This window comes from Nilaparvata lugens, chromosome 1 (assembly GCF_014356525.2).
Source record: "Nilaparvata lugens isolate BPH chromosome 1, ASM1435652v1, whole genome shotgun sequence".
In the NCBI taxonomy this organism is placed as follows: Eukaryota; Metazoa; Arthropoda; class Insecta; order Hemiptera; family Delphacidae; genus Nilaparvata; species Nilaparvata lugens.
Window position 1 is genome coordinate 11,401,301 of NC_052504.1, and position 16,002 is coordinate 11,417,302.

The following is a 16,002-nucleotide window of genomic DNA, read 5'->3' on the forward strand; positions in this document are numbered from 1 at the left end:
GATCTGAAAATTGAAATTCAAATGCTATTTGGATGACGTTTACATTCCACTGGTTTTTTTACAATAATTGTTACATTGAAGAGTTAGGCAATTCTATCCATTTGGAAGTAAAAGGAAATCACAGTGCGATTTGAACAGTGGATAGTAACTTTGAAATTCAGTTGCTCAATTCATTACGGCTTGATACTATCATTTGTAGTTGTGGTTGATCAGAAATATGCATTGTATATAATGTTTATTTTTCAGTTTGACCAATCTTCTATCATAGTCTCGCTTTCATTCATAAACATGATAATCCTAAATACGTTGAATGTAGCTCATCTTACGTCGAACAATGTACAATACAAACAATTTTCATTAAATTACTATTATGATGATCATTGGAATTTCTGCCTGTGATTGAGAAAAAGTCATTTTATGAGCCTTGAAACTCGTACCTAGAAAAAGTTGCATTATTACTAGAAATTTTGTTATTCTTACTATTTATTATAGGTACTGTACATTGATTTTTGTGATTATAGAGGTCAACTACTTTATTCTGAATCAGGATAAGGATAAATGGGGAAATTGTGAGAAGGGGATAACATCCATAGTTACATAGCATCAATTTGAAAGCTCTGATAATAATGATTTGAACGGAACTGCGATTCTGGCTTGGTATTGCCTCTTCATGTTCAGTGAGAATAGGAAGCTTCAGAGTAATTCGTTCCCACTATATGTGATAATATTGGTAGTATTTGGTAACATTTGTTAATATTTGAACCGAATGTGCAACAAATTAATCTACTTTCAGCTTGAAAATTATTTTCAACTTATCAGGAGTACAGTATTATCATATAGTATCTCAGGTGGGCCCACCCTTTTATTTATTTTTTTTGTTCACGTGATCTGATGATATTAATTCCATTATCAAGTAGTGTTTAAATTATAAAGAGTGATTAAACAAGATAAAACACAAGAAAAGCTATGAAAAGAAATTCTGAATCTTCATTTTTCACAAAATAAGGATAAGATGAAGGAGTCAGACACATAATATATCATGAAACTTCGTTGAAAAACATCAATATCTGAAACTAGAGTTATCAAATTGTGTTACCTCTGACTCGTACGGAGAAGGCACACTTCAAATTAATATAATAAATTCTGTGAGCATACAACGAAATCCTGATTTTTATCTTGAGCATGGTTAAATCAAGAAAATTGTAATATTTTTTTAGAGTATTGAAAAGTGAATATCTATATACAGCGCATGTCAAAACAATAGACAAAATTAATTGTTTCGAGCGCAATAGTGTAAATGAGATGCAATGTAGACAGCAGTATTATTCGGTTTACTATGGTGAAGAGAGTCAGCCACGCTGTACTGCGTCGACTGTTTCCCCTTCCACAGCGTCAACTTGGATCGCAAATACATAACAATATACATTAATGGATTCGCAATGAATGTGGCTACAATAATTATTTGTCACATTGTTCTTTAAAATTACTTGCTTCGAAATTAATCGGAGAAAACAGAAAAATCAAATCGAAAAACCCCTAAATTTTTACATATATATTATTTTATCAAGAAAACTGTTAATTTTATTCGAGAAATAAATATAACTAATATTGTAGTCCTTAATTTAACAAATCGAATGACATATGATAGATTTTTTTCCGACTAATGGTTACAGAGATAATTGATTTCCAGTTTGCTGTTTACTATGGCTAAGAGAGTCAGCCGCGACGTTCCGCGTTGACTGTTTCCCCTTCCACGGCGTCAAATCGAATCGCAAGTACATTACAATATACATCAATGGATTTGCAATGAGAGTGGCTACATTAATTATTCGGCTCATTTTTCTTTAAAACTAGTTGCTTTGAAGTTAATCGAAGAAAACAAAAAAATTAAATCGCAAACCCCCTAAATTTTTACACATATATTTTTTTATCAAGGAAACTGTTGATTTTATTGAGAAGATGAATATAACTTATCCATAATTTAACGAATCGAATGACATATACTAGAACTGTTTCCGATCAATGGGTACAGAGATAATTCATTTTCTGTGATTACCTGCATTTTTCAACTTTGAGGGGGGCTAGGGGGGGAAGCTCCAGGGGGATTTCTTGGGACTTTTGGGAGAATGACCCTCTGGGAGGGTTCTATCGATGGTAGAAGATTCAGCTTTCATTTAATTTTCGGATCGAAAAAACCTTTATTGACTGGGCTATCTAATACATGATTGGTGAAAAAGATCAGCTGGAATTTTTTTAAATCTTTTTCACCAATCATGTATTAGATTTTAGGCCTACACTGCGACGTTGCAATATCGTACGCCGCGGCCTTGTATTAGAGGTGGCTATGATGTTAGTAACGTCAGCACAAGCAGGTAATGTTTTCTATCTCCCAATTATTCTTCTTTATATTGTTATGACAAAAAATAGTGTACGTTACTTGAACGTGAATCTCTCTTGCAGGGCTCGAATGAAATTCTATTCTCAGCTAACGCCTCGACTAGAAACATCATTCTTGCCCTGCAAAAGGGCCCTTCCCGTCCACGTGACGTAAAATACTATGACGAAAGATATTTTACTGAAACTGAATTTATTACTGGTCTTATGGTAATTATTGTTATCTTCCATTGGGACTTTGAATGTGGATTATTATGTTACAGTATCGAGTACTCGACAGAGAAAATTCAAGAAATTCCAGCTCTAGCAACCGCGTGCAAGCTGCACCTCTGCAAACCGTCGCCCGGCCCTGAATGGGACCCCAGTGCTATCAAAATTATGGCAGCCATGTATAAGAGCAGGTAACAAACATACTCTTTCACTTACTCTCGTTCCATTTCCTTACGTCCTCTTTCTCGTTCTCCCTTTATATTCCTCTTCCACATTTGTGCATACTCGATTGGTGAATTTAAAACACATTACGTGATGAGCTAGGTTGTTCAGTATTTTGAACAAAATGTTACTAGGCTCTTACTAGTCACTTGGCGCCATGTGGTGGAACGGGTTGGCTGTAAGTGGAGATGTGGAGGCAAACTATTATTATGTATATATGTTATGTATTTTTGCTTTGAAAAATGATTGAAAAAGATTTGATTAAATTATCGAAAAATCCAAATATCCCTTCCGGGTGAGTGGTAAATTGGACGAATAATAATAATTATAATAATATTATTATCATTTTGTTTTTGGGCATTCAACAAAAACGAATTGAATATTGAAAAAATAGTATTAATACCAATTTGAACAATTTAACACCTGATTAGCATTGCTTTGCTATCCTTGTCTGTCATTAGACAAAGCCGATAACTACATTGTTTTTGAACTCCACACCGTTGCCAAATCGTTTGTACGCTATAAAGAATTATACAGATTATTTCATCTCAATCAGAAAAAATAAAATAAATAAATTTCTATTGCACATATAAAAATGGTATAACAGCACTTCAGCTTCTTTTTTCTTGAAACGAGAATCATGATATAAAATTGATAGTATTTGATTTATATACCGTGTATTTTTAATTAATAAAATTATGAAAAAAAAGTTATTTTATTGACGAATAAAATACAGAGTGGTATATTGAGGAAATAAGAATATGTTTTAGTTACTTATTGGGTTAAATTACCTCAAATACATCATTCCAACTACAATTATTTTAACTCGTTTTGAACTATTTTGACGACACTACAGTCTAATTTTTGAATAATAGTTATCAAAAACTAGTACTCACGTGTTCGCTTTCGGATTTTCGGACACTGTTGAAGTGTTGAAAATTGATTTTTAAAAATCCGGAAGCGCTCCACACGTAAGTAGTGTCGTGAAAATATTTCAAAACGAATTATTATTCATTGTAGTTCGTCATGGATAGTGAAATAGAAGAAAATTTCTAATAGACATGTATTCCATTCTGTTGTGTATTATTTCATTAAATGCACATTTGTCAACTGACTTATGGGCCACTCTGTACAATGGAAATAGATTGATGACTGAATCTAAATAGAGTTAATATTATATCAAATATACCAGGATAACTTGAATCACAACAATCTAGTATTCATATTCATCACAAGTCAGTTGCAATGTCAGTTTCCAATGGTCAAGTTATTTGGCTACTAATTTGATGCAGATTCAAGGCCTATCAAGGCCTTGATGGTGTTGCGGGATTTTCATTGTATGGGGTCACCAATGAAGCAGATGGAAATAATAAAGATCAATTCTATGAGAAACTGGAAAATATCTATAAAGATACCCCTGAGTATGATGTTAAAATAATCCTTGGTGACTTCAATGCTAAACTTGGACGAGAACAGTGTTACAGGCCAACTATTGGACCCTACAGCCTACACAATGAAAGCAATGAGAATGGCCTGAGAATGATTGATTTTGCAGGAGGAAACAACATGACCATTAGTAGTACCTTTTTTAAACACAAGGACGTTCACAAAATGACGTGGTTATCCCCAGATGGACGGACAAAAAATCAAATTGATCATGTTATGATTGACAGACGTCACGGCTCAGATATCCTTGATGTGAGAAGTCTTCGTGGAGCTGATTGTGACACAGATCACTTCATGATAAGATTGAAATACAGGCAAAGAATAAATAACACTGGGTTCTCCAAAGGCAAGAAACAACTAAAGTTCGACTGTGAAAAGCTACTCAAAAACCAAAGTTTGAAAGAAGCCTACCAACAAAGATTACAAGATAAGCTAGAAGAATACCAGCATGCGGGGGACACAACAGCAGAACAGAAATGGAAAAATCTGAGACATAGTATTGTGATGAGTGCTCAGGAGACAATCGGATACAAGAGAAAGGAAGTCAGAAATACATGGATAGATGAAGAATGCATACAAGCCCTTGAAGAGAGAAATAAGGCAAGAATAAGTATGTTGAATAGGAGAACAAGGGCAACAATGAACCTGTTCCAAGAGAAGAGATCGTCTGCCAGACAAGTCTGCCGTAGAAAGAAAAGAGATTTTGAAAAGAGGAAGCTGGAAGAAATCATGGCATATGCTGAAACAAAGGATGCAAGAAAGATGTACCTGAGGATACGTGAAGGAAAAGCTGGTTTCCAACCACGAACAAATTTCTGCACAGATAAGGAAGGCAACCTCATTGGTGGCGAAGAAGAAGTCATTGAACGATGGAAAGAATATTTCAGTGATTTACTTGGAGAGATTGCAGAAGAGGATGGTGGAATGGAAGGAATCACCCGTATAGGTCCAGAACCATTCAGCCACGACCCCCAACTACATGAAATGGAAAAAGCCATTGGTTCAATGAAGAACAACAAAGCGCCTGGAGAAGATGCAATCACGGCAGAAATGATCAAAACTGGTGGCCCTGCGCTCCTCAGCACATTACATAGTTTGATAGTGCAAATCTGGAGAGAAGAAGAAATGCCTGAAGACTGGCACACGGCGTTAATATGTCCTATCCACAAAAAAGGAAGCAAAATCGACTGCACAAACTACAGAGGAATAGCCTTGTTAAATGTTGCTTATAAGATACTGACCAAAATAATTGCCAAGAGATTGATACCATATATGGATGAGATAATAGGAGACTATCAATGTGGATTTAGGCCGAACAGATCATGTACAGATCATATATTCACAATACGCACAATTTTAGAGAAATGCTATGAGTACAATATAAGTCTACATCAACTTTACATAGACTATAAACAAGCATTTGATAGCATAAAAAGAGATAGTCTCATTAAAGCTATGATAGAATTTGGTATACCTTGTAAGCTGGTGAGATTGGTCAGAATGACACTCAAAGAGACTAAATATAAAATAAAGGTGCAAGGGAGACTATCTAGCAGTTTCATGGCAAGCAAAGGTCTGAGACAAGGAGATGTTTTATCAGCAATGCTGTTCAACATAAGTTTGGAGAAAGTAATGCGAAACTTGACTGTCAATCCAAATGGAACAATCATGGATAGAACATTGCAATATATGGCATATGCGGATGATGTGGTTTTGATTGCTAGGAACAAAAGAGCTCTGGAAGAAGGTTTCAACCAACTGGAAATTGGCTCTCAGAATACAGGACTCACCATAAATGCAAACAAGACAAAATACATGTTCAACAGCAGGATAGATGGTCAAGAAAACGAAAGGCAACTAGTGATGGGCAATAGTATCTTTGAAAGAGTTGACGAATTCAAGTACTTAGGTGCTATGATAACACATAGAAATGAAGTGCAGGTAGATATCAAAGCAAAGCTGTCAGCAGGTAATCGATGCTATTATGCCATGAAACATTTTTTGAATTCCCGGCTCATCACTAGGAAAGTGAAAATACAAGTATATATCACCGTTATTAGACCAGTAGTGCTTTATGGTGCAGAAACTTGGGTCCTAACTCAAAAAGACGAAGCGCTACTTAATGTCTGGGAAAGAAAAATCCTCCGGAAAATATATGGACCTATCTTCAGTAATGGAGAATGGAGGATACGTACTAATCAGGAGTTACGAGAGCTTTTCGGAAACCCAGACATTGTGAGTGAGATAAAAGTTAGGCGTCTTAGCTGGCTGGGACACCTTGAACGAATGAGTGACTCCAGGAGTGCGAAAAAAGTCCACAGAATGAATCCAGGTGGAAGAAGATTAAAGGGAAGACCGAGAATGCGCTGGATTGATGACGTAGAGAATGACCTGAAAGAAATGGGTTGAGGGTCAGAGGTTGGAGGAGAAAGGTGCAAGACCGAGACGAATGGAGAGGCATATTGCGGAAGGCCAAGACCCTCAATGGGTTGTAGAGCCACGGAGTAAGTAAGTAAGTAAGGGGTCATGGGTAAAATTTACTCATGATTCTAGGGTTAAACCTCAATTTAGAATGAACAGTCAAGATGTATGTGGATTTTATTATTCGATTCACACACAATTTCATCAACTAGAATTTTGATATTTGCTCCATTTTCACTTCCAAGAATATGCGTCCAATTTGATTTCAAGTATATAGTGTCACCTGGTCATATGGGACATATATATTAATCATATATTTTATCTCATATTGATCAGGATTTTAGAGTAATAAAGTTAAATTCATTTGAACTTTCATCTTTCATGGTCAGAAAGATTGTTTATTTGTTACTGCGTGATATTTACGGTAGCTTCTCTCTGTTTTTAATAACAAATGTGTGCTTGTGCGATAGATGGAAAATATTGTCATGTATTTGAGGTGACTTTCATGTTTGGCATTGACTGATAGTTTATTTATACCCAAAATTTATCTTTTGGAGAGCTGATTTCGTTTTGATAGGACTGACAGTAAAAGTCCGGCTGTTCTGGTGAAAAGGATAGATTTTGCTTTAGTTATAATACAGTTTTCCTGTCGCAGCTCGGGCAGTTTAAAGAGAATTGTATTATTGAATTAGACAGGATCTGAACCCATTTCACTAGATCAGTTATTTTGATTTTTAAAAATAATAATAATTGACGTCGCGAATAATTATCAGTGATTGCCAAGCAGGAAAGCATCTTCGGAAAGGTAGGTGTTATCCTTTTGAGTTTTCTTTTATATTTTTCATTACCACAATAGTTATTTGTGCATCTAGGGACTAAAGTGCAACTTTTTCTCCCTGAGGGAAACTGTTGTCGCCCGATGGCGTAGCCGAGGGCAACAATTTCCCTGAGGGAGAATAAGTACTTTAGTCCCGTGATGCACACAACATTTTTCCTCCACCTACACCAATACCTATAACAATGAATAATTTTACTACATCTTCACGCTTTCACACTATTTTTTTAAAAACAAAATTTAGCTCACCTCTGATAATAATTTGTTGATAGTTGCTAGTTGATAGTTGATAGTTTATAGTTTCCTTATGAGTCACAAAATTCCATGTCGCGTATTAACTATTATATATAGATAGTTTATAGTTTATAGTATAGATGATGATTGTTGATAGAGATGATTGTTGATAGTGTAAAAGCCTACTTCTGATAGTAATTGTTTATTGTTATTGTGCACCCATCACAATTTTGAAAGACCGTGTTCGGGGTTGATAGAACAAAACTGGATTGAAACTGGTGCGTTGCAGCCACTGGCATAGGCCTAGTTGAAGTGTGATCAACATCGCTGGAACTGGATTGAAGCTGGTGTGTTGTGGCCACTGGCATAGGCCTAGTTGAAGTTTCATCAACATCGCTGGAACTGGATTGAAACTGGTGTGTTGTGGCCACTGGCATAGGCCTAGTTGAAGTTTCATCAACATCGCTGGAACTGGATTGAAACTGGTGCGTAGCAGCCACTGGCATAGGCCTAGTTGAAGTTTCATCAACATCGCTGGAACTGGATTGAAGCTGGTGTGTTGTGGCCACTGGCATAGGCCCAGATGAAGTGTGATTTAAATCAATGTTGCTTGTTGTTTGGTTCAAAATCCTGTTTGCTGTTTGTATTTTATTTCCAATTGATTCTTCAATATAGCCTTCGGCGACAGTAGTACTCTTCCATCCGCCATGTCTTTTAAGCTGGGTCATTGTTCCTCCAGCATTAACCAGCAAAGTAGCTGAAGTCCGCCTTAGAGCGTGTCCAGTATACAAGTTAGGATTGGGAAGTTGTAAGTATTGTGCAATACTCATGGGTATTTTTCCCAGGGAATTTTTCCCCATGGCTTGATTGTAGCATCTCCCATTTTTAAAACTTAAAAATAGCCGGGGTGATTTTGTTGTCTTTGGTCTTAAATTTAAATACTTTCTGAAATAATATAAGTAGTCTATGTCTCGTTGTGTGCCATTGATCACAGTGAAAACACGTCCCTTGTTGGTTTTAGAATCAGGTACATTAACTATGAGAATTGAATCTTTGTCCTCAATGTCACTAACAGTCATATTGCACAATTCACCCATTCGGCAAGCTCCACAAATACCAAAAATCAAGGCTACTTTTTTCAATAAGTATTGTTCATCTGGAGCATTTAACAGGAATTTATTTACCTCCTCTTTGGTGAATGTTTTAGACTTCTTAGGTTGATAGCCTACATTTTTCTTTTTCAGAAAAGCACCCACTTTCGTAAAATTACTGATGTCTATGTTGTGTTTCACAATAATTGTTGCTTTCAACATTGAATAAATGGTCCATAAATAACTTGGGCTACATACCTGTGCTTGTTGTGAGAGGTAAACAAGGATTACGTTTTCTGAAATTCTTACTGTTCCACCACAATTCTTCTTGCACCATTCAACGAATAAATCATATCGCTTGATGTATAGTTCCTTTGATTTTTCCGGAAGCAAATTTTCAGTTACATTTTCAGCTTCGTGTCAAATGTTCGGCGGAGTTAGAACAAACTCCTCATCACTCTCACTTTCCATTTTATAAAAACGAAAATAACTTCTACAATACCGGTAGCGGATTTCGAAGATCTTAGTAGGTAACCAAGAAAAAACATAACCTGCAATCTTGTTTTCTGTGCAGACACGCTCAGTCGTCTCTGTTAAAGTGGGTTTTCGTTTATGCGTAAATGCCGTCGTCGACCATGACAGGGAGAGAATCTCAGATTGGGTAGATTTCAATCTGTCTACATAACTTAAAAGATTATGTTAAATTATGTTTTAATGGAGCAGGTTGAGCTTATACTTTTTTATACTTTTAAATGGCAATATTTTGATATTATTGAAAATGTTTATTTCTTTATTAATAAAGACAAATAATGAAAAAGTTATTTAATCAGCTGTTTTAGCACACTTGAAATTTGGACAATATGAATGTCAACAATGCTTGCCGTCGTCGACTGCGGAAAAGTTCGCATAAACGAAAACGTACCTTTAGATGAACGCTCTCGTAGAGATGCCGATGACGTTAGAGGTGTGTACTTTTTCATATCCACCAACGGTTGAACATAACCTAACAATCGAAATAGAGCTACTTATTTCCTAGAGCTAAAATATTCCAAAGATCGAAATAGAGCTCTTTTACTTTTCCTCTACCGACCACGACAGTGTTGCCACATTCCTCATTCTTCAATCGCGGCGTTGTCGGACTTCTTCCCATGTTAATCTTATGGGTTTATTTTTACTCCCTTGGGAGTAAAAGTGATCACTTTTCCCGCTGGGAATTATTTTTAGTCCCATGGGAGGAAAAGTAGTACTTTAGTATTCGATTCCAGGGTGTAAAATGAGACTTTTGATAGTAGGTGGAGGAAAAAATTGTTTCAATGCAGCTGAGCGAGTAGCCCTTTAATATTGTTTTCTTCTAATGAAGTAATCTTGATATATAAAGTTTGATATATAAATCTTGATATATTGTTTTCTTCTAATGAAATAATCTTGATATATAAAGTAAATATATGATACGCTCAGCTGCATTGAAACAATTTTTGTGGTAATGAAAAATATAAAAGAAAACTCAAAAGGATAACACCTACCTTTCCGAAGATGCTTTCAATAAATTATATAGTAGATTGCTCACCTTTTGTTTTATTTTTATAACCACCAAAACATATCACATATAGTTTGTTTCCCCCGTTACAAAAGAAACTATGAATTTATAGATTGTTTGAATATTGCAGCTCGACACTCCGCATGCAAGTAATGGAGAACAAGAGTGGCAGCGGTAGACCAGTGGAGGTGGAATTGCGTTGTTTCTTAGGTGGCACCAGCTCTCTCCTCAGAGACACGCTCTTCTTCCATGGATTTGCAACCCACACCAGTACCACAAACTACACGGTAAGTAGACTTTCCCCCAGTTGCACGTACGTCGGTCAACGTTTAATAATTACGATAAAATGCTATACTTTAATTGAGATTACCGCTAACCGATGCATTTTGGTTGCACAAAACACAAATTTCAAGCGATAACGCCGATTAAACTAACCGGCGTAACAAATTTTTAATTAGTTGGCACCATTTTAACGGCGATTAGCTGAAATGGAGAAAATTTGATTGCACAAACGTAAAAATCGAAAAATATCGCCGGTTAAACTAATCGACGTAAAACAATTTTAACAGCCCATTCACGGGGAATTAAATCAAATTAACGCCGATTATATACCTACTGATTGCTGTCTTCTAATTAATTTTTGGTAAAAAACGTACAGAATTCAAAGTATGAGCAAAATATATGAATGAATTTCATCATTTAATAAAATAGAGAAGTGTGTTTAGCTGATATTAGCATTCAAAATTAGATTCTGATTTTTGAGGTTAGTTTTCGATCTGGTTCGTCTGCAGATAGTAGGAAACTGGCGACAGACAGAACATTTTTATGGCACATGCGTGATGAATAGTCACCGCTTCAATAAGATAACCTTACTTTTGTGCCATTTGTTCAGAATAATTGTAATAATATCTGTCGGTTAAATTACAGTGTTGCCGGATTGTGAAACCGTTAAAATCTTGGTTAGTTAACCGGAAAACTTAATCGGGATTAAAGACTAACAGATCTTTGTGAAACAGAAATTAATCCGTTAAACTAACGCTGATTTGTTAATCGGTGTTAATGTCCATATTTAACAGACGTACGTGCAACTGGCCCTTGCTCCATTAGTAGGCTACTTGATTAACATTGGAGTTGCTAACCTTGTCTATCATTCGACAAAGCAGATAGCGCTATCCTTTTCTAGCTCCGCTATGTGGTCAGATCGGTTTTCAACGACATATAAATATATTTATTCAACAAAATATTTGATCTCAATCATAAAAATTAATAATTAATCATTGAAAAATATTTTTTCTCGATGACTAAATATAATTGATTATTTACTGCAAAAATGAACAGTTAAACGCTCAAACTGTTTGAAATTTGGCTTTGAACTCGACGAATTTACTCTTTCAACTTTGAGCGCTCATAAGAAGTTTAAATACCTCACACGAAGCAACAAATTATATGGAACTTATTGGAAATTCGTTCTCTTTCTAACCATATCCATAGAATTCGATTTTGACTGATAGTTTTCTAGTTATTGATGTTTTTAAAAATATTGAAAACTAAGGTCGATATAAGAACATTTTACTGGCCTTTTTTTGTTTTAAATTTCATGTTGAATCTATGGTATTCGGCTGCTACACCTTTTGTGGGACACTCGGTATATCAGGCGAGGTATAACTTCATGTAAGCGACTCCACACCAATAACATCACTCAAATATTATCTATAATAATATGATAAACGAAAAAACTGACTTATACACCTATGGGATAGAAAATTCACGAATAACGCATCATCACGTCTGAGCTACTGTACTCGTAAACTTGAAAATTAGCATACAATTATTCTTTATTTACCGAGGATAGTTATAGGCCTATTCTAAATCCTTCAATATTTCACCAAATCAATTTTTCAGTTTGTCAAGCTTTTAATTAGACCCTTGCAGAGCACGGGTTACCTGCCAGTTATTAATATATCATATGTACTTTAGTAATTTATTAGGGAAAAATGTTCACTTTCAGTTGTTATATATTTCTAGATTACAATACTGTATTACTTTATTACTAGATTTTTTTTGTTGCAGCAATTGAAGAGTTTGATGCTCCAGAGTCAATACCTTACAAGAACAAACACTCACAAACCAGGAAGTGCATTCGATGGAGTCGTTACGTATATCAAGGATCCATCCAACTTCTACGTCAATTCAGTAAGTCGGAGAAACTTTTTCACTGAAAAGATTATTTATTGTGCTCTGCACAATGTGACTGTTCTGTTGGAACATCCACTTCTTTTCACTGTCTTTGAAATTTACACAATTCATCAAAAGATCGTGTTTCGCCACATCTGATATGAAACATTTCGATGGTTTGTGTGAAGAAGTTATTCCCGTAATTTTTTTGCTTCTCTTTGGGCCATATATGCTAACACTACGTTCAACGCTAAAACACGTTTACTTGTAGATATGGTTACGTTTATCATAATGTGTTTCATACGGGGTTTAAACGAACATCTGACATTTCTTCGTTTAAACCGAATATCTGCTGCATACGGGCCTATAGCTGCGTTTACACCAAAGTTATTAACAAAATGTTTATTCCTCCGTCCTTATAGATTCTATTAGATTGAACATAACTTATCATACACATGATGAACATATGTGTTTGTCAAGCTCCGTTCAATCTAATAGAATCTATAAGGACGGAAAAATAAACATTTTGTTAATAACTTTGGTGTAAATGCAGCTTTAATACCATAATACCTTATACCATATCATATTTTATACCTTATACCATGATACCTTATATGTTTAATAAAATCTATGTAAATATGTTTGATCTAAAATGTTTAATATCAAGGTAATAATATTGATTTATTTTATAGGATATGATCTTCTACGATAGATTGATGTGTGAATTGAATACTTACTACAGTCATCCATCGCAGACTGGTCCAAAATTCTTCTATCCAAGTAAAGGTAAAAACTTATTTATTTTTTATGAACTATGTTCTTCAATACATCGTTATATATCGTAAACCTCACTATGTGTAATGCCGCATCCACATTTTAGCCTAATGAAGACCAATGTCGGCCAGCGTCAGTGTGTGGATGGGTGGTTTGCCAACCCTGGCTACCGCTGGCCGACATTGGGCACTGGTCATATTGCAGACTGGGCTAGGCTCGTCCAGAATGTAGATGGGACATAAGGAAGCCATTTCTCTAATGCCCGGTTGCAGAGTCGTTACATAAAATCAAACATAGCTATGTGAGACATAGTTTGAAATCACTGACATAAATGGTTGGTCGTTGCACAGTCGTTTGCCGAAGCCCATTTAGCTATATCTTGAATTAGCGACACACTCATAAGTCACACTGAAGCTCTATTCACTTTTTTCCGTACATGTTTTTATCCAACCAATGTCTTGGCATCGGGCAAAGTTTCAATTGACATCACTGTCAACAGACCTAAAAGATCTCACATAAACAATATGGCGACTCTTGGCTTTTGGCGAGATTTCTCATCAAAGTTGTTGCAAACAACTTGAAAAAAGGAGAGAAAAATAATTTATGTACAGATGGTTTTTCGTAAACATCTTTCAAAAAAAAAAAGCTATCACAACCTCTAAAATGCATTTGGTGGGAGTAGATATTGGATTTAACAGCACGACTTCGGGCCCATAACTTAAATGACCGTTTTTAGCTATTGGAGACATAAATAAGCTCTTTCTGACGACTGTGCAACGAAATCATGTGTCTAATTGGGCGTTTTTAGTTTTATGGGAGCTATAGTTTACTTTGACATCTGTGCAACGAAAAGTTGAGTTATGGATTCATAAATAAGTTAGATGCCTGATTTTAACTTAATGTGACGACTCTGCAACCGGGCATAAGTTTTATTTAACTTATATTCCTGCTGTAAGTATTTCATAAATTGAAATCAAACTTCTGAACAGTTATTTACTGATTTGGTGAATGTTTGTTGAACTGCAGGTTTGGCTGTGGCGGTTTTCGACGAGCAGCAATGCGGATGGTTCAGAGCCAAGGTCACCGGCCACCCGGGAAATCAAACTGTTGAACTGTTCTATGTGGATATTGGCCAAACTGCCGTTGTCAAATGGGAGGCTATCAGAGTACTCGAGGACAAGTTCCTACGTGCTTCCCAATTGGTAAATAGCATAATCTACTTTTTACTGTCATCATTAAGATTACTTAACTCTACTTCAAATCATTATCATGTAGGCTATGCTTCTTAAATTATTATTTCTCACTTCTTACTTGATTATTGTACTCACTCTTCTGTTTAGGGCTACTGATTTATAAAACCCCCAAAAAATTATCAAAAACCCTTTAATTTTTGCAAGACAACTAAAGTCCGTGAGAATTTACTTTTAACACAGCTCTTTCTCGAAGACGGTGAGGTCCGATGCTCTATCCTTCACTAATCACTCCCACTACCTAGCAGCGTTCTCCTTCTTTTGTGTCTTTATGAGAGACAACACTCCCCTCCAGCTATTGCTGGCAATGTTCCAAGTCGTTTACTGGTCAGCAGGTATATTGGTTTTCACCAATTGGTAAATAGCATAATCTACTTTTTACTGTCATCATTAAGATTACTTAACTCACTTCAAATCATTATCATGTAGGCTATGCTTCTTAAATTATTATTTCTCACTTCTTACTTGATTATTGTACTCACTCTTCTGTTTAGGGCTACTGATTTATAAAACCCCCAAAAAATTATCAAAAACCCTTTAATTTTTGCAAGACAACTAAAGTCCGTGAGAATTTACTTTTAACACAGCTCTTTCTCGAAGACGGTGAGGTCCGATGCTCTATCCTTCACTAATCACTCCCACTACCTAGCAGCGTTCTCCTTCTTTTGTGTCTTTATGAGAGACAACACTCCCCTCCAGCTATTGCTGGCAATGTTCCAAGTCGTTTACTGGTCAGCAGGTATATTGGTTTGTGTATGTTACGGAGATGTGTTCATCACAAAAACGTGAAGCAAAATGACACGGCGCATCAAATTGTGCGCAGGATGATCGTCTGTGTCGATGCTACAAACTGTGGAAGGAGAAATGGGGTTCTCTTCTTCATGTTAAAAGTAATATCTCAGTGACTTGAGTTCCAACTCTTCAAGAACCATTTTCAAGTAGAAATGAAATAAATAAACAACATTGAATTAATGCTGGTTTATGTTCATATAGTTGTGTTGCAATAAAATGAAGGGTACTCGAAAATTTTTATTGTGTTTTGATTACTGAAATCTTATTTTGATTCAACAATGTAAAGATTATTGAATCATCTATCTCATTGGAGAGCAATGAATCTTTGTGCACAAATAGAGCTGCATATTTTTTGATAAGGTCAGCAATATATGTATTGCATTCTATCAAGTTATTATCGATTTATCAATTAGATTGTGCATTTTCATTCAAATCTGTGCAAGAAAAACCTTATACAAAATTCAACTAGACGCTTTTCACTGATGAAACTTTGAAACCAATGTAATTTATATCTGTATTGTTTTTATTTGCCAAAATAAGAAAACTTAGAATAATTAAATCAAATTAGATTTTTTACAATACAATAAAATGAATATTTCTTGTTTGGCACAGCCAAAGCTA

At 35.5% G+C, this 16,002-nt stretch overlaps 1 protein-coding gene across 1 annotated transcript in view; it reads left to right on the forward strand.

Moving 5' to 3' along the window:
• Nucleotides 1–16,002, forward strand: part of LOC111045711 — a 90,927-nt gene that overhangs the window by 56,385 nt on the left and 18,540 nt on the right. The window contains exons 12-16 of the mRNA XM_039419877.1: nt 2,658–2,795; nt 10,521–10,677; nt 12,461–12,583; nt 13,258–13,351; nt 14,366–14,541. Coding sequence (XP_039275811.1) covers nt 2,658–2,795; nt 10,521–10,677; nt 12,461–12,583; nt 13,258–13,351; nt 14,366–14,541 — 688 coding nt within the window. The remainder of the gene's footprint in view (nt 1–2,657; nt 2,796–10,520; nt 10,678–12,460; nt 12,584–13,257; nt 13,352–14,365; nt 14,542–16,002) is intronic.